We start from the raw sequence: 24,834 nt of genomic DNA, 5'->3' as shown, positions 1-24,834 counted from the left end.
AAATTCTCTCTTTATCTAACTTGGTGCTGTTTATGATGACCAAACATTTATTTGCCTTAAGTTTTTACATTTAACCATTGTTCATCCAGAAACTGAGGCCTCTGAATGAATGAATTGCAGCTTCTGGATTATTTTTGTAGTGTTATTAATTGTTTGCACAGTTTGACCTCTGAATCAACCTGCTGGGTATTCTACAACTGTTGTGGATATATTTGACCAATGAACATTTTTCACAATCCTATCCTCACATTGTACTTTGATAGACACCACGTTGTTTGGCAACAACTGACTCACTGATAATGTCTTTCTTCTTTGGCATTGTGTTAACAGATAGTCTGAATGTGCCAGATGAAGCAACAGCCAAAACAAATATCTACTGTAATTTCCGCCGTACAAGTTGCTCTGGGTAATAAGTCGCATCAGTCCAAAAATGGCTAATAAAGTGGAAAAAAAACACAAGTTGCTTTGCTGTGTAAGTCGCATCTATTATGTGTCACCGCTGACCACCCGGAAACGTGGACCGGTAATGTGCCAAAAAGCGATTGGCTGCCAAAATGGCGGCCGCGGGAGCACACATGGGAGGACTTTAACAAGAATTTAACAAGACCCTAACCTATAAACAATTATTTGTTTGCTTGACATTAGGGATGCGCGATATGGCATAAAATTCATATCACGATATGTAATGTGAAGGGTGGCGATAACAATATATATCATGATATGTTTTTGGTATAAAACTTGCAATATAAGGTGTCCTTTTGCCATCATTTATTTTGAAAACTGCTATACCACAAAATAATCTCTATTAAGCACGGTGGCGCAACTGGTAGAGCTGCTGCCTCTCAGTGAGCAGATCCCCGGTTCAAATCCTGGTCCAGGTGCCTTTCTGGTTGGAGTTTGCATGCTCTCTTCGTGCATGCGTGGGTTTTCTCCGGGTACTCCGGTTTCCTCCCACAGACCAAAAATATTAATTTTAGGCTGATTGGTAACTCTAAATTGTCTCTAGGTGTGAGTGAGAGAGTGAATGGTTGTTTGTCTCGTTTGTCTCTATGTGGCCCTGGACTGGAGACCTGTCCAGGGTGTACCCCGCCCCTCGTACAGTGATTGCTGGATATGGGCACTGGCGACCCCCATGACCCAAAATGGAATAAGCGGGTAAAAGATAATGGATGGCTGGATGGATGGATGGATGGTTTAGAGAGTTTTAAAATAATAAACAAATGAATTATTAGGCTTCTTTCTTGTAGTTCAAAACAGAGCAAAATATATCAAATGTGGTTTTAGCCATATGTTTTAAACAAAAGAATGTGCTAACAGTTTCCAGTATGCTCACTTAAGAAATGAACAGCAACAGAGCAGCAAGTACACACTGAAACACTTCATCCTCCAACCCTCTAGTGGGCGTCTCCTTCCACTTTACGGAGAGCTGACACAAAAAGCTTGTAGCTTCACTACTCAGCACTCGAAGAGAATACTTTAACACCACTTACACACAGTTTTCAACAAAAAAAAGGTAACGATTAAATCTGACAACTTTGATTTTTTACATCAGATACAGCATTACTGTGGTTAGCCGGTAGAATACAGATCTCTTTCATAGGCTAACTGTCTATCGTTTCTACCGTGTACCGTATATATCAAGCTTTCCTACTAGACATTATAGCAAATGTGTGTCTCTGTTGAACTTTTCATTAATAAATGGTCAAATCAGCTGCATTTCACCTGGGCGGCGCGGCTGAATGAAGCTGATTTGACGTTTGCTCCAGGAGTTCCAGAACGGGGATAAAGGTGGATCACTATGGCAAGCCAAGTGTCTCATTAATAGCCACTTTTACCTATTGAGACACTTGGCTTGCCATAAGGCTCGATGGCCATTATGCGCCTCTAGTGGCTGAAAATGGTAATGTTTTAATATTTTCCATTCAGAATGAATGAAATTGTCATATCTCAGCCAAAAATTGGATTATAAATATGGGGGAAAAACGTATATTAGTCATTTTGGTGTATAAGTCGCAGGACTTGCAAATTTATGCAAAAAGGTGCAACTTATACGCCAGAAAATATTGTACTTAGTTCTTTTAACTACAAAGTATATTTGTAATAGACAGTTTTTAAATTTCTTTAATCTGTTGACGTGTTTAAAACAGGTCTCTCTTGTAAATGAGTCTTCATGGCTCAATGAGACTAACCTGTATAAATAAAGGTTGAATTAATGAAAAATCAGCCTTTTAAGAAATTTGCAAAGTAAATCCCAGAGGTATACAGGTCGTGTTTTGTATTTATCTTGTCCATGTGTGCAAGATCTGCTACATGTTAAGTGAAGGACACAAATGTGCAAAGATTTAAAGTAGAACAAGTATAATGTACACATGGCATTGAGATAAATGTTTAACTATAGACTATAAGGCGTTCATCGTGTGTATCCATTCCGTCAAACAGTGTTTGGTTTCAGGCCCACTCTGCTTACTTGGTTTGATTTATTGCTCGCCTTACAGAATATGGCATGTTAGTGTTCTTTTGTTAAATGTTCAGTGTTTACAACTTGGCGTTCTTCCATTATCATATGTGTTTTTTACTTCATCTGTCCGATTAGTCTAGAGTCCCGTCCACGTGAGCCGTAAATGTGTGCCAAAATCCAGTTCCATTTGTGGTCAGGAGAGGTTTTGTGTAGCTCTGCAGATGCATCCCAGTATCCAAAGAGGAGTTAAAATAAGCAGCCGAAGCCTTGCCTGTAACAGTTGTCTGTTTAATTTAGCTGGTAAGGCATCCACCCCCCGACCCCTCTTTCCATTGGCCTACATTACAGACTATGCCCTACATGTGTATCTCGTGTCATTCTAACATTTGCTTGGCTCCAGTTGAGAATTTAAAGTTCCAACAAACTTTGTTTTAAAGGCTGCTGCTGTTACAGAGGCATTTATCTGATGACTGTCTACAGTAAGACTAAAGGCACTGATGCATTTTATTTGCTCGTGTGTTTGAATACTGTGCTTTATACTAATTACCGTGAACCAGATTGTCAAAAAATTCTTACGCAATGACCAAGGTCAAAGACAAACAAAAGGGATAAAAAGAATCTGTCTGATACTTGGTAACAATCTGCTTGTCATGGTTCATTTTTCTTAATTGTAGCGCACAGATTGGTTTTATAGATGCAAAAGGCTTTAAAAGTTTATTGTATCCCATTTACTTTTTACACCCTGTACTTTTACAAATGGCTCAGAGAAAAAGGTTAGTTAATAATGCAAGCAAGTATTTCTGTCATTTAAACTAAAACCCTTACTGCTAAGTTTAAAAATAAATATTTTGACTCCTTTTAACACTTTCATTAATTTTAGACATTGTGGTGCATAGTTCATGTAAGCATCTTACTACCTGCCATAACCAGCCCAGCAGTCATCTCCATTTGGCCCGCAGGAGATCAATAAAATAAAAATCACTTTTGTAGAAATTCTACACACAAATGACAAATGTTGGCTTTATTCTGAAAACTGCTTTCCCAACAGTTTTTCTTTGAAGGTGAGTAGGTGTTTATGTCAGCAGCCTCTGTGTTTCAGCAGCTTTAAGGTTTTCTCCACTTGGAAGTGGAATTTCAGATGCGTAGATGAGATTCGTACGATGTGAAGTTGTATTGAATGTCTGGATAGTCACTGGACTTTTTCACAAAACGGTTCTGCAAACTGGCTGTAAAGACCAGTCTGCCTCCTATCCTTTTCAAAAAATGACAAATTAACTCAGTTTAATCTTTCTTTCTGGGATCAGTGATTTTTTTTCACTAAATGCAAAGCTGCTGTGCCTCAAAGCGGGCCTATTTTCCACATGACAACTGTTTCACCTCTGTTACTACCTCACTTTGTAGCACAAGGGTGCATCAGGGGTGCTTTGACTCTCTTCACCGCCTCCGTCACACACGACCAGAAGGCATCTATGTCCTGGCTTGACGTGTTTTGTGAAAGAGTGTATAGTTACTGACGGATCTTTCTCCACGTTTCCGTGATTGATAGTTTATCTGATTTATATTTGGCCTGAACTCTGCGGTGAAATCAACCAACCTGTTTCACCAAGTCGGCCCAAACTAGCGTGAAAATCCAGCTGCAGTGTTGTCCTGTCTGACCTCAGTCTGCACCCCACAGACAAACAGGAAGCCCAGGAGAGTAAAGCGGAGCAGGAGTTCCTGTCCCTGCATCCCCAAACAGTCTCCAGCGACACAAAGTCTCAAAGCCTCAGCGCTGTTCGACCGTCACACTGCCTGCTTTGTTTTCTTCATAGTTCAGCAGCAAGCTGCCGTTCCCTTGATGCCCCCCACCCACTCCTGCTTCATTCAGCTCAGGCCAGCAGAGGTGATCCACTGGAAGTTACAACGGGAAGATAATCAAACCCAGCTGCTCTCTGTTACACGTGGCAGCAAGTCAAGCATCTTTTCATAAAGCAGCTGTATTGGGAAAAAAAATATTTACAAAATATTGCTTATTTTGACAGTAAATCTTGTTGAAAAATTCACAGACACCCTCATAAATAAGTTCAGATAAATATTTTGGCGGCTGTTTCTACTGTTAACAGCATTTATAGGATCCTAAAGAGGAGCTCTTCAGGTTAATTTTAGCTCAGGGTAAAGTTTTCATCAGGATTTCCCTACATGGTCACGCCAGCGAAAAGAACACGAGACGCTTCATCTCCGGGGCTGTTTCCAGCTTTTTTTTTTTTTTTTTTTGCAAAGTCAAATTTCTCACAAGGCTCATGCAAGCTCCAGGCGGTCCATTATATTTAGTTAAACTGCTCATTTAACTCAGTCTGTGTCGTTGCCATGGCAAAATCATCGTCCCTTCTCATATCGACTCTGACCTGAGGTTGTGCAGATTTGATGATTTGTTGATTTTGGCTGCTTGTTGGGCAGAATGTTCCTGCAGCCTTTTGGCCACGCTGCTGCCACATGATGCCACCGCAAGGCAACTTAATGGGTGGCCAAGTCTGACCACAATGAAAGAGTCTCTCTGGCCATGATTTCCTCCTCCGCTGCCGAGGAAACGGGCCGTGTTCAAGTAATCACTGCGAGCCTCTGCCGAAACACAAGATGCACAAGATCCTTCACATTTTTGCAGGGATATCGTTCTACAGCAACTCTGTCTGTAAGCAAAATATCCCATAAACCACCAGATGGACTTTAATGAAACTTGCAAGTGATTGCTCAACTGATTCACTTTTGGATTCAACCTAATTTAAGATGGCTACCGTACCGTAAAAAGTGCAAAAATATTTAGAACTTAGTCTATTTTGTCTATATATTGAGCAAAAAGTTGGTGTGGTAGTAGCTGAGAAGGATTCCCAACACATATTCTGAGCTCCAAAAAATAATAAAAAAATGTCATTAACTTTTTGGAGTCGACTTTGTCTGTCTGTTAGCAAAATATCTCAAGAACCACTGGACATATTTAAATTATACTTTCAGGAAATAATTAATAAATGCACATTTGCAACTGTTTAACTTCTGGAGGCAACCAAGTGTAAGATGGTTGCCACAGCCCACTGACCTCAGCAAACGCAACGATAGCTATGATTAAATCAGTGTTACAAATATTGTGCTAAAATTTGGTATGGATGCGACTAAGAGTCATTCACAACACATCCTTTTAAGTGCTACTCATTGCACAAGATTTTTGCTTAACGTTTCGCATTAACTGTGGAACTCAACCTGGTTTGTCTGTTGGCGAAATATCTCAAGAACCAGTGGAGGAACAGTAATAAAACTCTCAGGGAGAAATCACTGGATGTGCATCTACAACTGAATACCTTTTGGAGACAATACAGTTCAAGATGGCCACCACAGCTAATCGATTTAAGCCTATTTAAAAGTGGCTATAACTCAGTCAGTTTAACTAATATTGAGCTAAAATTTGATGTGATAGCTGAGAGTTCTTCCTCAGACATAATGTAACATATCTGGTGATACTGCATAAAATCGTACACAACTTTTTTTTATTATTTTCAAGGTTCGACAGCTGCAACTTTATAATTTCCCAACATTAGTTAAAGGCTTTGACATGCATTCCTTCAAGGAATGCTAAGTCTTTAATTTATTTATCTGGTGGCCTTATTATCAAATTCAACTTCCTGTCAAAACAAACCGGATCCTCCCCACAGAGGAAAACCAACAAATACAGTATATAAAATACACAAGAGGTTTGTTTTTGTTCAGCAGAGACTGCATCCTACGAGGCCTCATCAGGTCCATTTAACAAATTAGTCTCTGCATGCTGCCGTTTTATCGGGGCTTTGTCTGAAAACAATGTATCCAACAATAGCAGGACAGTAAAAAGTTGCTCACAGTGATGAAATCAGCTGCAGGAAGCATCTGGACTCCGTCACCAGGATGGAACACACTCAACACACACACACGTTCACAAGCACTAAAACCTGCTCCTCCCTGCTGGCATCCACATCTTAGCAACAAATCAGCAGCTTTGAGATTTAAAAAGGAATCCTCATCTTTTTAGAAACAGTACTTTTTTTTTCCCCTACACAGAATTATTTATGTAAAAATGCAGACGACGTGCTTCCTGTTTACGCTCTGAGATTCATCAGAATCGCAAAGGAAGTTTTTATCTCAAACACAGGAAGCGTTCGGACGCTTCTAAACAGCAGCAATGTTCAGAAATAGAACTGTGATGCTGTTGGTTACACAGAAATATGAGTTCATATCAATAAAACATCAACTGTGACTGAGATCACTCCCATGGGTCGACAACACAGATATAAGCAAAGCCGTTATTGCTGCTTTGCGTTTGGCGGCGGGCGACAATTTCCCCTCACTTCTGTTCTTCTCGTGTGAACGTTTATGAAGCGTTCACACTATTGTGATCCATTTTTCTTCCGTACATATTTTAGCATCTTTCTCGTCCCGCAGTTTTCAGCCATTTCAACAAAACGTACATCAAAACTTTCAACTATGACTTTTGGTATTGGTGTAACTTTAGCTTTTTTAAATATTTAGCCTTCTCGGCCATTTTTTTTTTTCTTCTTAGAAAAATGAGCTAATTTTACATCCTTCAAATCTTTAGATGTGTTTACAACCTTTTACTGCTCCTTTCACATTTTGTTCTGGTTCAGCTTATTTCAGATTGCTTGTGCCAATTTAAACTTTTGTCAGCTACTTTCAGCTGATTTCAGCTGTTTTTTTCAGCTGTTTTATCCTCCTCAGGTCCTTTCTGCTAACTAGAGCATGTTTGTGCTTCTTCTAATTTCTTTCTGCTATTTTCAGCTTGTTATGCTCTTATCAGCTTTTTCCTGCAAGTTTTGGCTTTTTCTAGTATTTCAGTTATATAGCTGTTTTATGCTAATTTTAGCTTTTTTCTGCTAATCCCATATTTTTTGCACTCATTTCAACATTTTTCAGCCTAATTAAGCAAAAATGGTCTCTCTTCACTTCCTACTGGTAACTTAAGCTTCTTTCTGCCTTTTTAGCTACTTTTCAGCTGGTTTTTGTTGTTGCTAATTTCAGCTTTTGCCAGATAATTCCCACTTTTTTGTGCTCATTTCTGCTTCTTTCAGCCTAATTGGGCAAACGTTCTTTCTGCCATCTTCTGCTATTTACGCTTGTTCTGCATTTTCAGCTACATTTTTAGCATTTTTTTTAGCTAATTTCAGCTGTTTTAAGATTAATTCAAAATTTTCTTGGTAATTCCTGCTACTTTCAGCCCAATTAACTTCTTTCTGCTAATTTCAGCTTGTTGTGCTCTTTTCAGTTTATTTATGCTATTTTCAGCCTTTTCTGCTATTTCAGCTACTTTTTAGCTGCTTTATGCTAAATGTAACTTTCAGCTAAATCCTCATTCTCGGAGCTCAGTTCAACTCCTTCCGCTTCTTTTTAAGCTTCTGTCTGCCCTTTCAGCTACTTTCAGCTATTGTTTCGCTAATTCTAATTTCAGCACTTTAGCTAATTTACTACCTTTTATGCTAATTTCTGCTTATTTAAACTGTAATTCAGCAAATATGTGTTCTTTCTGTTTTCCTCTGCTAAGTTAGGCTTGTTCTTTTTAGCTAATTTCAGCTGTTGTTCAGCAAGTTCTTCTGCAACAAGCATTCACGCTGCATTTTTGCAGAAAATGCAATTTCAGTTGCTGAGTTTAGTTCACAGGTCTTGCTCATCTTGAGAATATGCAATGTTGCTTTTTAAATTTGATTTAATTGCAACTCTGGAAGTAAACCAGAAGGAAACAATGTGCTGAAATCCTTGCAGTGTGGTAGCTGAGTGAGGAGGAACTGAGAACTGAGGAAACACATCTGTGTGTTTATAGGCGACTGGCTGGATTTCACACTCGTACAATAAAGCCGTTATAGTTAGCTCTGGAATCAGATCAAATCGCTGTTGATGGAATGCAGTAAAAAAAGAAACACGCTGATGATTTTGGGATGTTTCAGCAGTTAACCAGCTCCATCTGCCAGTTTCCACTGGGGAAGTGAGGCACCTTTGCTTATAAACCCCAGCTGTGGCTCTGAAATGTCCAATGCTCATACGGTGAATACCTTTTTCGTTGTGCATTCGAGACTATAAAAGTGTCCTGTAATTTCTGTTTACGTGAGTATTGTATGTTAAAAAGCAATAAATTTGATACATTTAGGAGAAGGGCGTGGATGCTTTCATCTGCACCTGTACAAGCTTTAACAAGGAAAGAGATTTTACTGAAAGTTTGAAGGTTTTTTTTGTTGGTGCGTTGTGTGAAAATGTTGCACAGAAATGTTAGGTTTTCTGTGGTACCGTTTTCTGTATCTATCAGTGAATGCGGACTGGAAACACGCACGATGGTGCACGTTTCCTGTCAGATAAGTGATGCACTTTTTGTGAAATAAAGAGGAAATACAGTAGATGTTTGCACATGGGAGGCGTTGCAGCACGAGTGCATCTCACAGCCTGCAGTCCAGCTCAAGGTTTGGTCAAATTAAGCAGCTCAGAATAAAACTCGTGCTTCAGTGGTGCATCTGCAGACACAAAGTGTTACATTCAAACTGAGGGCATGAAATAATTCAGAAAACAATTTGAAGGATAGGTAAAATGAGCTTTTAGGTTCAAACTTTATCGGTTTTTTTAATTGTTTGGTCAGTTTTGTCTAAAAAGTACACCTCAGTTTTATTCATATACCCTCAGCCGAGAGTGAATGCAGAGCAACAATGTTTTGCATGTTCAATTGATGTTTTTGTTAGCAAAATATCTCATGAACCACTGCAGAATTCAGGGAAACTGTCAAAAAGTCATCACTGGATCCAAATTGTAAATGGCTGCCGCCGCAGCTAAGGCGCCTTAGCAAACACAGAAATGGTTATAACCCAGTCAGATTAATGGGTAATGAGTTACATTTAGGTGTGTTAGTAGATGAAAGTCATTTAAATGGTTTGACCAAAGTGCCTACATCTTTGTCTTCTCTCAGCTTGAACTAAAACTTTACCTTGAAAGGCAGTGGGTGATGTGCTTTCCCTCCAGGACTGCTAGTCCTTTAATTTTTTTTGCATGTTTTCTTAACAAATTGACTGATGAAAAGCTTTTTAATGAGGACAAGTGATTACTGTAATTAAAGCATCTCTTTGTCGTGGAGTCAAGAAGAGAATTGATAAAAACCCTCCGTCCGTTCATTGGTCTGTCCGTTTGTAAAAAAGGTCACCATCAAAAATTGGGTTGCCATGTCAAAATATAAGCTGGGCTGCCACCATATATGTACATGTGTAAACTTTGTGAGCAAAATAACTTCAAAAATAAACAATTTGCCAACTTCTATTTTTGTATTGGCTGCATCTAGGCGTAAGAAAAGTAACTCCTGAAAATTAGGTTGCCACACAAAAATCCAAGATGGCCACCACAATAAAAATCCGCCACCCCATTCATTTGAGGAAACTAGGTTTCTAGTTTTTGATATTGCTTAAGAGTAAATGTCCAGATGACCTGACTGAAAATTGTTAGATTTTATACCTGGATTATTGAGCATGGACTTTGTTGGCTTAAAAGTATAGTTTTCTCAAATGTTTGGGGTGGCCAAAAATTAATCTCTTGCGGCCAAGGCCCCCCATTGGCCACCCCCTGGCTCTGCCATTGCTCATGGATGTTGATAAAACTGCTCCCTCAGCTCGCCATGATCCGTTACTCTGCACTGCCTCTGACAAACAAAAAACACCTACTTCTCTTCTTAGCCACAGTGTAACTCCTACCTACTTGAATATCCTGCGCCAAAAAACATTATGGTTTCTTACGTTTCCTGTTCAATTCCAGTCCAGAAAAACACTCGTATCAAAAACTACAAACATTCACTGTTCAAATCCCTCAGCGACGGGGGGCATCGGCACATACCGCTTCTTTAACTGAAGTCTTATTTACCTTCTTTTACAGTGAATGTTTGTTTAGTCTTTTAGTAAACATTTAGAATGTTAAGTTCTAGAATTGCGCTGCTCAATGTGGCTGCATGATGGGGTAGCTGTTTTGTTCATTCTGAGATGATGCTTTTGGAAACTTTATTTCCTCTTTTTCTGGATGTAAATTGCTGTTTTTTATGATGACTTCCTCTGGTATTGGATGCTGTGCAGTTGGAAGGATTTTTACAGAAACCTTTTTTACATTTAGACATTTGTTATGAAGTGTAACCATGACAACAGGTGGTTTTTACAACCAGGAGCTGCTGATTAACATCTCAAAGCTCAAATATTACTTCAAATACAGCCCCAAATCCCAAATGAGTTGTAAAGGAGGCGCCGTGGATGCATCACCGTCTACCGGGTAGAGATGCTCGAGTGACTAACTGCAGAGATCCTGGAGCTGGCAGGAAACGTGGCTCATGACAACAAGAAGACCAGGATCATCCCCCGACACCTACAGTTGGCTGTCTGCAATGATGAGGAGCTCAACAAGCTGAGAGGAGTGGCCATCACTCAGGGAAGAGTTCTGCCCAACATTCAGGTGGTCTTGCTGCCCAGGCGGACTGAGAGGTCTGCTGAGTCCAGGTGGACAGATCGGCATCTGCAGCCAGTTTCTTCAGATTCTTCCTGCCCACAGCCATCAGCATATATAACAACTAAACCAGGATGATGAGCTGCAACATTTAATTTCCCTTTGGGATTAATAAAATATTTTGAATTGAATTGAATGTCCAAATTCGTAAATCCTTGTTTTAGCTTCATTTCAAGCCTAATGCACTTATTGGGCAGAACCACCATCAAATGTGTCTTAGTTCTCTGGGTGATGTACAACAAACTCTGATCCAAGCTGTCCATTTGTTTCTGTCCATGTGTGTTTTATTTAACATGGGGTCTCATGTCTCATGTTGGACAAGGTCACTGCCTTTATTGCCAATAGAAGTGAAATATTTTCCAGTGAGTAAACATGACTCATGTTGAACGAAAAACGACTTTCTGCTCATGTTTGAGTCATGCAGTTTCTCTGAATTGTTTAGTTTTGGATCAATTTAAGGTTCTGAATCCAAACTTTTTTTTTTTTGTAAATTAATTTTTAACCTGATAGGTAATCATGAGCATGTTTTGTTCCTACTGAGCCATTTAATGGTTTCAGACTTGTAATAAAAAGACCCAAAGGGACTCTGTGAAAACATTTTAAGGGTTCCTCACAGTGATCGCCCTATTGAACATGTGAATTTGTGGTTTCTCCAGGTTTAATAGCTCTGTGTGCTGAGTTTAACGTATTTATTTGACGGTTTTGTAAGAAATAACTCTGATTCTTTCATTTGATTCGGTTTCCTTAGTTAGCTTTGGTTCAGGCACCAACAGCTCTTGATTGAGTTGTAGAAAAGACGCTGGTTTGGGTTAAAATCAGACTCTTTTGCAACATTAACCACATGTGAAAAGCAAATGTCTCTTTGATCTGCAGCAAACTATTTATTCTGAATTTTCAGGTTTATCCTGTAAACATGGGCGACATTACTGTGTAAAAAAAAAAAAAGCTAAAAATAAACATTCATCATTGCTTCAGCTAGTTCTTTTCCATTTTTTATGTGGTTTGAAGCATGAGAAGAGAAAAACGGCAGTGTGGGAAAAAAATTAAAATCAAAGAAGAAAAGGCCTACAAACCTATAAAAATGGCATAAAAAGCAAAACGACAAAAGAAAAAGCAGCTTTACGGGCTGCAAATAACCTTTCTCACAGAGAAGTCCTTGACAGTGTCCTTGCAGGAAATTTATAGATTAAAAAAATAAACATCCTGCCACCAACAACAACAGTCTGGACTCAGGAGTTGCTCTCTGGGGAGTTTTAGCAGGAAGTGAGCGATGGCTGTTTGATGTGATCGAAGTTTCAGAGATAAGTCACTCTGGCAGGGGTTGAGCTATGAAAGGATTTTGCTGATTACATTTATGAGCCGTTTGATTTGTTTCAAAATAATTAGTGATTTCAGAGTAAAAGTTGCAGGTCTGTAGATTTTTGAAGGGATCCAGATTCCAATCTGTCTGCCAAATCAGGAGCATCCGTTTCTCTGCTCAAGTAAAGTTTTAAGCTGCGGTCACGAAAGGTTTAAAAACTCTTCTCATTTTGCACCTCACTTAAGGATGAAATGAGAAATGCTCTCTGTTTTTCGCTTTGCAATTTCCTGCATGCACTTGTATTCTTGTGTCTGTCTGTTAGCAAAATATTTCGCAAACCACTCACTGATTTTTAATGAAACCTTCAGAAGCCAATCATTTATCTTCACAGTGATTATTCTAGTTAGAGATTCATGAGTCTAACAGCCTCAGGGTAGAAGCTGTTCCTCAGTCTAGTGGTTCTACACTTAATGCTCCTTAACCTCTTTCCTGAAGGGAGTGGGGCAAAAAGTGTGTGCGCTGGGTGAGTGGGGTCCTTCATGATGCAGGTGGCCCTCTTCCTGCATCTGGAGGTGTAGATGTCTGTGATGGTGGGGAGACTGACTCCAACAGTCTTCTGTGCAGCCTTCACCACTCTCTGCAAAGATTTCTTTCTGCAGCTGTGCAGCCTCCATGCCACACGTTGATGCTGGAGCACAGGATGCTCTCCACTGCACACCTGTAGAAGGAGGTGAGGACTGAGCTTCCCAGACCAGCTCATCTCAGCCATCTGAGGAAGCAGAGTCTGTGCATCCCTTATATGCATTCCTTTCAAGAAATAGAAAGGATCCTTTTAATGCTGGAAATTTTAAGTCGTCTATTTGCGTCTACACAAATACTGTAAGTTAACGGTCCACACCTGCATCTCTTTATCACCCCTCAAAAAAGTTTCCTTTCAGACTGATTCTCTGGCATTTAGCCATTAAATGAAACAACCTAAACAGCCATTGTCCTAAAAAGGAGTTTTCCCTCCAGAGTGAATAAAGACTTCCCGTGTCTGTCTGAAGCTGCACACTGGAGCTGGCTTGGCTGAGCTTGGAGCTCTTGTGTGTTCCAGTCAAGCATGAGACATTTAAATTGAGCATCGGAGCCTTTTTTCAGCCTGACGTCACCCCACCTCGCTCGCACTCTGGCGTAGCTGATCTGAGCGCAGGAAGTGGACAGCTTGGTGCGTGGCCATTGTTGCCGTTGATCCAGTTAATATGTGAGAACTGGCATTTGTGTTTATAGTACAGCTCAGCTACAGTGGAAATGTTGTAAATTATTTCGGAAAAGTCAGATTAACTTACACGGTAGCAGCAGTTTGCTCCTGGGGAGAGAGATGTCTGATAACTTTATGGATGTGTGGGAAAGAGTCGCACCGGCAGCAGAGAGTGTGAGTTACACTCTGTTGTGTCAAATAAAAAAGCCCTGAGTGGGAACATAAGCACCAAGAAGGCATGTGGGCATAAAACTTGCTCCAGAGTGACAGAGTATGGGGCGTTAAAAGTTGTTTTCTTTTAAAACTGTGTAAAATTGCAAGTTGACATGCATCCTGAGTGAAATATATAAGAATATCCAAAGAAGAAACACGTGTCGAGTGGGTCGTAAAGGAAGTGAACTGCAGATTTTTGTTGTTGTTCCTCAGCTGTATATTTATGGAAACATGCTGCTCCTCACTAAAACACTTTAGTACTTTTTCACCTAAAAAAAAGGAACCTGTAATAAATAATTCTGTCCGTGGAACGATGGGACTCTTTTTTTATGAACAAAGCAGAAGTCCCATTGGAGTCCAGGTAATCCTTCTAGTGTGAAGGAATGAAAATGGTTTTGAGGACAGGAAGTTCCTGCACCTGATGACAGCAACAGTCTTAGTTTCTAATTTTTTACTTTTTAATTAAACCACAGCGACGACTAGTGAAGCACTGAACTGTTAAAATGATAGTTCTTATCTTTTAAAGTGCAGTTCTGTGGAAAGGTTACGAACAAGATAACCTTTGGAACAACCTCAGTTTGAAGAAAGTTTTATGTTGACTACAGTTATAAGCTAACAACAAGTCAAAGTGTAATCAGTTCAAAAGTGGAAAAATAACTCCAGTCTTAAAAATACGGTGCAACCAGAATATATTTCACTTTTTCCACATTATGTTACAGCCTTATTCCAAATTGTATTAAATTAACCTATTTTCTCTAAATTCTGCACACAATACCCCGTTATGACAATGTGAATAAATGTTTTTGGAGATTTTTGCTAATTTATTAAAAAAATAAAACTACCGTACTTTCCGCCGTACACATTGCACCGCCGTATAAGTCGCATCAGTTCAAATATGTCTAATAAAGTGGAAAAAACATAAATAAGTCGCTTTGCCGTATTAGTCGCATCTATTATGCATCACAGCTGTTGCGTCGCATTTGTTATGCGTCACCGCTGACCACCCGGAAAAGTGGGCCGGTGTTGTGCCAAAATTCGATTGGCTGCCAAATGGTGGCCACGGGAGTGTACACAGGAGGACTTAAACAGAAATTTAACAAGAGTAACACTTATGATCTAGCTATTTTTGCCATCTTATTTTAATTTGTTTAAAAAAAATCTGTATGCTTCTTTTATGATTGTCCATTGTTATCATTCTTTGTTGAAATCAGGTCTCTCTTGTAAATGAGTCCTCGGCTCATTGGGATTTACCTGTCTAAATAAAGATTGAATGAAAAACTTAAAAACAATTATTTGTTTGCTCGACATTATAGTAAAGGTGTGTCTCAGTTTAACTTTTCCTTAATAAATGCACTTTAACAGTCAAATCAGCTGCATTTCGCCTGGGTGGCATGGCAAAATGCAGCTGATTTGACGTTTGCTCCAGGAGTTCTGGAGCGAGATGAAGGTGGCTTTATATGGCAAGCCAAGTGTCTCATTAATAGCCATGTTTAACTGTTAATGAGACACTTGACTTGCCATATTAGTCGAGGGCCCTCTAGTGGCTGAAAATGGTAGTGTTCAATATTTTCCATGTCGGAATGAATGAAAGCATCAGATCTCAGTCCAAAATTTAGTTATAAATATGGTGGAAAAAAAACACAAATAAGTCGCTTCGCCGTACAAGTCACAGGGCATGCAAATTTATGCAAAAAGATGTGACTTGTACAGCAATAAGTACGGTAAGAAACAACATTTGCATAAGTATTCACAGCTTTTGCTTAATATGACTTTTTTGATCCACCTTAGTCCACAATCCTCAAGTCTTTTTGAATATGATGCCACAAGTGTAGCACACTTATCTTTAGTCAGTTTGTACCATTCTTCTGTGTAGTACTTCTCGAGCTCCATCAGGTTGGATGAGAGACGTCTGCACAGCCATTTTCAAATATCTCCAGAGATGTTCGATCAAATTCAAATCTGGACACTAGCTTGGCCACTCCAGGATCTTCACAGAGTGGTCCTAAAGCCACCCCTCTGAGATCTTGGCCATGTGCTTTGGGTCGTTGTCCTGCTTAAAAATGAACCGTTGCCCCAGCCTGAGGTCAAGAGCACTCTGGAGCAGGTTTTCATCCAGGATGTCTCTATTGCTGCATTCGTCTTTCCCTCAATCCTGACTAGTCTGCCAGTTCTTGCTGCTGATAAACATCCCCACTGCATGATGCTGCCACCACCATGCTTCACTGTAGGGATAGTATTGGCCTGGTGATGAGCGTTGCCTGGCTTCACACCAAATAATTCACTCTTTGTCTCACCAGACCAGAGAATTTTGTTTCTCATAGTTTGAGTTCTTCAGGTTCCTTTTGGTCAAAATTTAAAAAATAAACGCTGAACAAGAGCCAGACTTCTTTGAATTTCTGAAACAGTCATCACTTGTTTGAATGTGCGTAAAAAATTTAAATCCTGTATTTAAATTTCAGATATTCCATTCACTTTGATTCAACAGCTGATCTGAGACGTGGCCCAATTGCTTGAATGAGTAACAATGCGTGCCTGTTAACTAGAACTGCCCGTCTCCTGATCTGCACCAGCATGTGAGGGGAAGTTGATGTTTTTACTCTTTTTTTCCAGAGAAAATTGTATGTAGAGAGCAATAAACAGTGTCTCTTTTAGCTGTAGCTCAGGAACTCCTCTTTTCCATATGTACAGGAGTTGAAGGAAAAAAGGTAGACACAAATGAACCAACAGTGGGGATCTGGGCGGGGGTGATTGGCAGCAACGATCAAGAAATTTTAAAAGCTCTGGGCAAATTATACCGATCAGCCTCTGGTGTTTCTAATGCAGACATGGTGTTCATCTCGGGAGCTCTCTGGTTAATTAGCAGTCCTTATTTATGTTTTCGAAACAAATAAAACTACAAGTGGACAGACACCCTTTGCTTTATTTATGTATAATAAACCAAATGTCAGATTGTGCAAAAATAAGAATGTAAAGAATCAGTTTCAAGTCATTTTGTCAGCTGCCTGTCTCTTGAGGCATGAGAAAATGTGCGATACGCAGGAGGAGTCTGGGATTGGAGACTCGAGTGGATTTCTCCCAGGAGGTCAGTTCATGTAGAGGACAGGGGATAAGGGCCATTTCAAGCATTTTGTTTTAATTGCCACCGAGACTGAAGGCTCTGCCAGCGTTTAACGTAGTGCACCACCACTAAATAACTGTGTCATGTTTCCTCCAGAAAGAGCCGACATATGGTTGGAACAACACAGCCTCTGTATGTCCAACGAGGCGTGAAGCTGGGATGGATGCAGTGTGGACATCTTGTGTTTCAGTTACTCCTTTTATTGTTGGGCTGTAAATATTAGTTCCTACCTCAACTGATTAAAAAATAAATAGATCAGTCAGAAAATAAGTTTGATCTTATATCAGTTGTGTAAGTTTCAGACATGCTAGTACCAAAGCATGGTGATTCAGCGTTGGTTACATGGTTCATTTTGTGCATAAATTTATATGATCGTTAAGAAAAAAAACATAATACAGCTTAGTATTTACAAAGTATGTCCCTGGTATTTACAAGGTACTTACCCAATACATAGAGGACATGTATATGTACTTATAAGGTACTATAAAGTACTTACCGGGTATTTACAAGGTACATACTAGGTGTACACACCAGGTATAAAACTGGCACTTGCTGAGTATTTACTGAGTACTTACAAGGCACATACCTAGTCCTTACACAGTACATACTAGGCACATACCTGGCACTTGTTGGGTAATTACCAGGTCCTTTCTAGGCACTTATAGGGTACATAGGTGGTACTTGTTGGACAGGCTACATATCTTTTATACTTTGTTTGTACCTTGTACTATGGTACTAACCAGGTATTTACCAGAATATATGGTGGATGTATCTAGCAACTTCCATCTATCTACCTGGTACTTACCTGGTATATACCTGGTTATTTTGGGGTTCTTACAGGGTACATTCTACATACCTTTTTGGTACTTAAGTAGGTTGGTATACAAGAATTGTATCTGGTACTTACTGGGTATTTAGCAGATTTTGTACATGGCTAATATACTCTGCAAGTACCAGGTATTTACTCAGTATTGCTCCCTACCTTAGGGGTCGCCACAATGAACTAACTCACACAAAGACTTGGCTATTGTTTTTTGTAATGCCAGATGTCTTCCCTGACACAACCACAGACCACTGAGCTACCACAGCCCTTTGTGTGGAGCAGAGAGCTGCCATCTAGGACACCCGGAGAGCAGATGATGGGGGTTAAGGGCCTTGCTCAAGGGCCCAGAGTGGAACAAGCGAGGGTGGAGGCAGGTGTGGGTGTTTCACCTTTCCCACCCACGTTTTGATGTTGTTGGTCCAGGAGGTCGAACCAGCGACCTTCTAATCACAGGCTCACCTTCTCTAACCTCTGTGCCACCATTCCCCTTTACTCAGTACTTACAGGGTACAATAAACAGATTGATGTTTATTGGTCGACCACTTCTGTGGCGGCAATAAAATAAACACTGAAAATCAGATTTTATTGTGAAGGCCATGTCTTTATCTGTGCGCCGCACTGTTTCCCAAATGAGCCTCAGATGTTCTGTTCTTGTCTGTTCACGTCCGGTACTGACATCAGCTCCTTCCTGTTGTAACTTTCCCACCGCTGACATGTTGGGTGTGTGTTTGACACCGCTGCTACGTCGTGTGCTTAAAGCCCAGACTGGCCTCTCCACCTGACCGAGGAAAGAGGATGGGTGGGCTGACGCTGGAAAGCGCTCTGATAAAGCGAAAGTGCTGAAGAGCGAGCAGCCTTAATGACCACCAGAAAACATACGGAAGCGCTCTGTGTTGACTTTGTGGGCTCGGCTCTAGACGTTAAGCTCAGGGACACAGGTTGCAGTTGTGTTTTTGTTTTTACTGCAAGCCCAGAGTTGGATCCATCACACTCGCTTCAAAGAGTGGTGTGTATTTATTTGTTTGACACAGCAGATGAACCCCCTCCCCACATCAGCATCAGCTTTCCCATGTGTATCTTCCAGCCTTGCCGTCTAATGAAGATTAAGGATTTGATCTGTTTTCATTCTGTCTGCATTGTTCCCAAGCTCAACGCCAAATCAAACATGCTTTTATATAAAGAAACTCCATGTTATCTCCCACAGGCAGTGCCAGAAGGTTTCAAAAAGATCTACCGGTACTTTTTTTGGAACATGCAGTTATTATATTACTCTTAACTAATGTTTGATGGACGATAAATTAATATATTAAAAAGCCACTGATGAGAGAGATGTGTCACCCATCCAGTTAAACTATTTTTCTCATGAAATTTAAACCTTGGATTTGTGATCAGCCTCATGACTTCTTTGGCTCGGTGATGGCCAAATTCAGGCTGTGATCTTCTCCTAATCTTCAGTGCACGTCAATCTTTGAACCACACATTTAATTGGAGAAAGATGGTAAATCACTATAATGGCCCGGACGCTGACATGATAATTGTTTCTTTGAGGTTACATTTAGCTTTAACAGCTTTGTGTGTGTTGCGGGGCGAATTTTCTCCAATCGCCTGGTTGTTTGTGCTCTCTGCAGAAAGACGTGAAGGACGTGTTCACGGCCATCTCGTTCGAGGTGGCGTACGGCTTGGGGAAGCATGTGGTGACTGGACACCAGGAGCAAGACCTGCCCGCTCTCACTCCGGTACTGAGGTGGAGGCAAGGAAACAAGATTGCAGTGAAAAATGAGGTACACTGTTGATTATTGCCACTGACCACCAGCTAAATGTGGATGATAAGACTTTTGCTCACGTGTGTGCAGGCCTGTCACGATAAACAATAAATCATTTAATCGCACGATAAATGAAAATTATCCACCTCGTTTTCATTTATCGACTTTATCATTTCTTCATGTCTCTCTTTCTCCTGAAGACACTGGATGACAAAAAGTTCAACTCTGGTGCTCTTCACTGACCCCTCCCTTTCTCTTTTCTCTTTAAAATCCATTTTAACCGTCCAAAATCACGTTTTTGTATCGTTAAAAGCAGCTAAGCTGAGAAGCTAAGCTACAAGCGAATCTAACAGGCCGACCTTGGGGAACAAACCTCCGTCTTGTCAAAACTCGAAAATTTCCTGTTGAAACCTGTGCCTTTGTGCAAAACATTTTTCTCTGCAAAAAGAAGCTGAGAAATTGTTTGCTGATTTTTTTATTTTTATTAAAAAAGCTTGGTGTGAAAAATTCTATGCTAAAGAGCTCAAACCGCACCGAGCGTCCACCATTTTGAGAACCAAAGAGAGCCAGCCCATGTCACATCAAGGAGCCTCCCTCCCATTTTTCTTAAAGAGACACGCTGCTCGCTCCCTCACTATCCATCCTTCGGTTCTGTCTTATGCTGCCATCCAGTGGTTGAAAAAGGTACTACAGACAAAAAAAATTAACAAACATTTCATCTTAAATTTCACAATAATTACTGATCATCGTCGAATTTCAAGCAATATTATCGTTTATCGCAATAATTTCTGAGACAACTAATCGCCCAGCAAAATTTGTTATCGTGACAAGCCTACGTGTGTATTTGGGCGGAGGTGGGCGTCTGGTACCAAATCATTTCACAAACTACTGGACAAAAGTTGATCAACATAAGCACATTTAACTTAATTTTGTAAATTCTGACTGATCATTACCAAAACTATCCAACAAACCGTTGCAGGGATTTCATGTCTTAAATGAGTCTTTTAATAAGGAATAGGCCTTAAAATTCAACAAGAATCTATAAGGAGTCTAAGATTCTGGTCATTGCATTTTCTATACCACACAGCAGGGGTGGGCAATGCAATGACTGTAGATCATGAAGGATTAAATGATGTTGACAATCTGCCAAAGCAAAGAGTATTGTCTATTGCAGTGGTTCTCAAACTAGGGTCCGTGAGCCGGTGCTTTGGGGTCCGCAAAAAAAAAAAAAAAAAAAAAAGGCAGATGTTTAACAACCCATTAAAATACACCAAAATGCGTTCCGGCATAGATCGGTTTACAAATGAAGCTCTGTTACTTGGTATGACAACTGTTGTGATGATTATTTCCTTTTTTATGTAATAATAATTTGAAGAAGTGGTGGTACATATGTGAATAGGTAAAGGTTTAAAGTGGTTTTTGATACTGTTAATTTTCTCTAAACTGTAATTTTTGGAAGTTGAAATTACAATTTTTGTTTATTAAATGTGTCTTGAATGAAAAACACCCTATGTTTAAAAGTAGAAAAAGTGTATTAACACTATTAAAGAGCAGGTCTTGCGTATTTATGTTACACAAATATTTTCCATTGCATTAAAGAGACAAACTGATGAAAATTATTTAATGAACATGAGAGTTAAGTGGGGGTCCCTGAAACTTTTTCTCCCCTGTAAGGGGTCCCTAAACCCAAAAAGTTTGAGAACCCCTGGTCTACAGTGTTGCCAGATATACATTAATTACTGTATATATACTATAGTGTTAGGGTTTATACCAGAGCTATTCAAGTAAATTGCTTAGGAGCCACAGTTAAAATAAAATGAAATTATCAGTGGGCTGGACTGAGTCCACCCATGGGTCAGATGTGGCCCTCGGACCACTAGCTGAATAGCCATTCCTCACAAAATCAGTTTTATCCATGGTATAAACATTCAAGACAAAAGATGTAATCATATAAAAGTATATTTTCAGTTATTTGAGTTTAAAAAAAGTAACTCGCCAGAGGCTAATCAAACATTTTTTCTGTTTTTTTCCAGTTTTCTGCAAACATTTATTTTGCTGTGTGCATTGTTTAGTTTCTATCATTCTTTGTTCTTGTTTAGTTATTTGACCTAAAATTTGACAACACTAAAACATGCTTCTTTTTTTTCAAATAATCAAAAATCCACATTTCAATGAAAATATGTTCTTCTTGCTCCTCAGGCAGGGTTTTAAATATATATCGATGCTCACTGTGTTTGGGCTGATTGAAAGATTCACCTCACACCTGATGTAAAAATGTTGTTTTTTGTGAACTACATAATGAATGAAGGGAATTGTTTTAATGGGGGTGTAATGATTTGGTTTGGTTACCAGCTACTTGAGTTGGCTGTCCTTGAGTGGAATCCAAAAAGACTGACGTCTTTATTTTCTTTCTCCAATAACCCCCACCTGTGTTTCTTCTGTCTAGTTTTTGTGATAAATAAGAACTTATAGTTGTGTTTTTTACAATATACAGAAAGTAAGTTACACCGCTTGAGCTCATGCATTATTCAGCTTCATATTCTCTGACTAGGCAAAAAAAAAATGTAAAGTTGTTTTTTTGTTAAAAAATAAAATCCCTGGCTGTTTGTAACACCACACAACACTGCCCCCTGGTCTGAAGACGTGCATGTGTGTTTAGTGAACAGCATGAGGTCATCCTGACTGTGTTCTTTCATCGTTTCCTCCTCAGACCTGGTTTGAGAAGAACTGTCTGTCAGACGACTGTGCTGCAGACCTGAGGCTTCACGGGAAACTGCTGCTTTCTGGGTAAAAATACAAAAGCGCCAAAGACATCACACTTAAGAACGCTTCTGTCAGACTCCAGTTCAGAGACTGACATCATAGGTCAAGTGGGTGTGGGTAGAGGAACCATGACGCACGCCTGGAGATTATCCATGTGTGTGATCAGAGTTAGGGAGTTACTTTTTGTTTGTTTTTTCGTCATTCTGCTTTTTGTGTGAATGTTTATGAAGCATATGTTGTGATCCATTTTTCATCTGTACATTTTTCATCATCTTTCTCATTCCACCTTTTTTGCACTCATTTCAATGTTTTTCAGCCTAATTCAGCAAAAAAAAAGTGCTTTCTCCGCTTCCTTCTGGTAATTTAAGCTTCTTTCTGCTTTTTTAGCTACTTTTCAGCTGTTTTTTGCACATTTCAGCTTTTTTCAGCTCATTTGTTGCTTCCTTAAGCCTAATTGGTATTCTTTCTGCTTTCTTCTGCTAATTGACGCTTGCTCTAACTTTCAGCTACCTTTTTAAGCATTTTGTAGCAAATTTCAGCTATTTTCAAATAAATTTAAGTTTTTCATCTTAATTTCTGCTACTTTCAGCCTCATTAACTTAATATGCTAATGTCTGCTTGTTATGCTTCTTTCAACTTTTTTCTGCTAGTTTCTGTTTTTTCTTCTCTTTCTGCTACTATTTAGAACTTATTTATGCTCATTTTTAGCTTTTTCAGCTTTTTCTATATATTTTTTAGCTCATTTCAGTTCTTTCCACTTCTTTTTGGTAGTTTAAGCTTCTTTTTGCCCTTTCAGCTACTTTTCAGCTTTTTGTGCTAATTTCCTAATTTGTGTTCTCATTTCTGCTTATTTAAACCTAATTCAGCAAATCTATGTTCTTTCTGCTTTCTTCTGCATATTAGGCTTGCTTTCTATTTCAGCTACATTTCAATTTTTTTTTCTAATTTCAGCTGTTTTTCAGCAAGTGCTTCTGCAATTATACAATTCACACTGCATTTTCACAGGAAATGCAATTTCTCTAGTTAAGCACTAGTTTTTGTCACTTCTTCTACCAAGATTGTTTTAAACACAAAATCGAGTTTACTTCTGCAGGCTTTAACTATTTTAGCTAAGTGTAAAACCTAAAAATGCAAGTTTTTGCCTGATATACAGCCAAAAATGTTAATTTTTTTTACCACATGTTCCATTGTTTGTTTTGTGTTGGTTTCAGGCGACATATCAAACCCCATTTGGCCCTTGGAGGAGTGAGGAACATCTCCTTAAACGTGACCATCTTCAACGCTGGAGACGACGCATACGACACCAACGTCTACTTCAACTTCTCCAGAGAAGTTTTCTACATCAACTTCTGGCAGAAGGTCTGTGGCTCATGAACTGCTTGCGGTTTATTTCATCTGATGCACGTTTGGTTCTGTAATATTGTTTTGCTTTAGAAGCACGGAGGTGAAGCTGACTACCAGATGCAAAACAATATTTTACAGCAGTGTTCAGTATTTCCTCAAAAATACGCTGTAATTGCACGAGTTATAAGTAAATACATCACAGTTAAAAATAACACAAATACATATTTCCACAGGATATTATGGTAAAACTTTACTGAGATGCAGTTAACTATCTGTAAGTGGCAAAAACGTGACTTTTATTTTGTGCAGCAGAGAGATTTAGGTGTGTTACATCAAATAAACTGCTTGTTTTAAATTATTTCATGAGAAATTATATTGGATTAAAGTTAGGATGTTAAATACATTATAGAAACAATTTGTGTTCCCTTTTAGATTTAATCCATGGACAACAGTTTAGTTGTTCTTTAATTCAAAATTCACTGTTTTGACTTCCTCATATAAAACTGGCCCAAACCATGATACTACCACACTGTTGTTTTAACGAATAAATGAAGGTTATTCCCTTCCCTAAAGTTTTTTTTTTTTTTAGTTTGACCATTGAAATTACTGGAAATTTCCAAGAGACAACAGTTTTTTTTAACGTTGCTTTTTCAGAAATGTGGTTTCCTCTTTGCTGCCCTCCCATTTAAATCCCTGCAGTTCCGAAAGCCTAAGCCAGAGAGGCTTTTATTTGCTTAAAGTTGCTGTTCTTCATGACCTCATCGACTATCACCTGACTCTGTGTTCTTCATTGACCAACCGTTAGGTTAGTAACAATGGTCTTGAGCTGTCCTCAGTCAAAACCTGTCTCATTATGAAGTGGCGAAGTTAAAACATTTCAAATAGTTTTTGTTTTCAGCTTTTTATGTCATGTGGTCCTCAGAAATCCCTTTTCTTTGTGCAAGATTTGACTCTTTAATGAAAACAGAACAACCTCCTGTTTGTGAGACTCACTGATTGAAAACACTCAATTCTACACATCAGAGACGTTCACTACCGTCTTTAGTTAATCTTCATACTGCTACACACACTTATAGAAGTTTGGCTGTTTAAACCCATCTGAAATTGTGCAACTGCTTTGAAAAGAGTAAAGAGGGCAAACACACAACAAAATCATTTAGAAACTACAGTCACAGCGACTGGTTAGGCATTCGGGAGCCACTCAGGAAATCAAACCAGCATCCTCCAAGTCCCTAGCCATGTTTTCAACCTCTAATCCACAGCTGCCCCAACTTCATCATTTTTAA

The 24,834-nt window shown here is 39.3% G+C and overlaps 1 protein-coding gene across 1 annotated transcript in view; it reads left to right on the top strand.

Annotated features, from left to right (window-relative positions):
* Window positions 1–24,834, top strand: part of itga9 (integrin, alpha 9) — an 87,341-nt gene that overhangs the window by 44,692 nt on the left and 17,815 nt on the right. Inside the window, exons 16-18 of the mRNA XM_037678412.1 lie at window positions 19,307–19,459; window positions 22,152–22,228; window positions 23,416–23,563. Coding sequence (XP_037534340.1) covers window positions 19,307–19,459; window positions 22,152–22,228; window positions 23,416–23,563 — 378 coding nt within the window. The remainder of the gene's footprint in view (window positions 1–19,306; window positions 19,460–22,151; window positions 22,229–23,415; window positions 23,564–24,834) is intronic.

Source organism: Nematolebias whitei, chromosome 1 (genome assembly GCF_014905685.2).
Source record: "Nematolebias whitei isolate Nwh7 chromosome 1, NemWhi1, whole genome shotgun sequence".
Taxonomy (NCBI): domain Eukaryota; kingdom Metazoa; phylum Chordata; class Actinopteri; order Cyprinodontiformes; family Rivulidae; genus Nematolebias; species Nematolebias whitei.
Note: the sequence above shows the minus strand (reverse complement) of the source record. Positions and strands in the feature narration are given on the sequence as shown.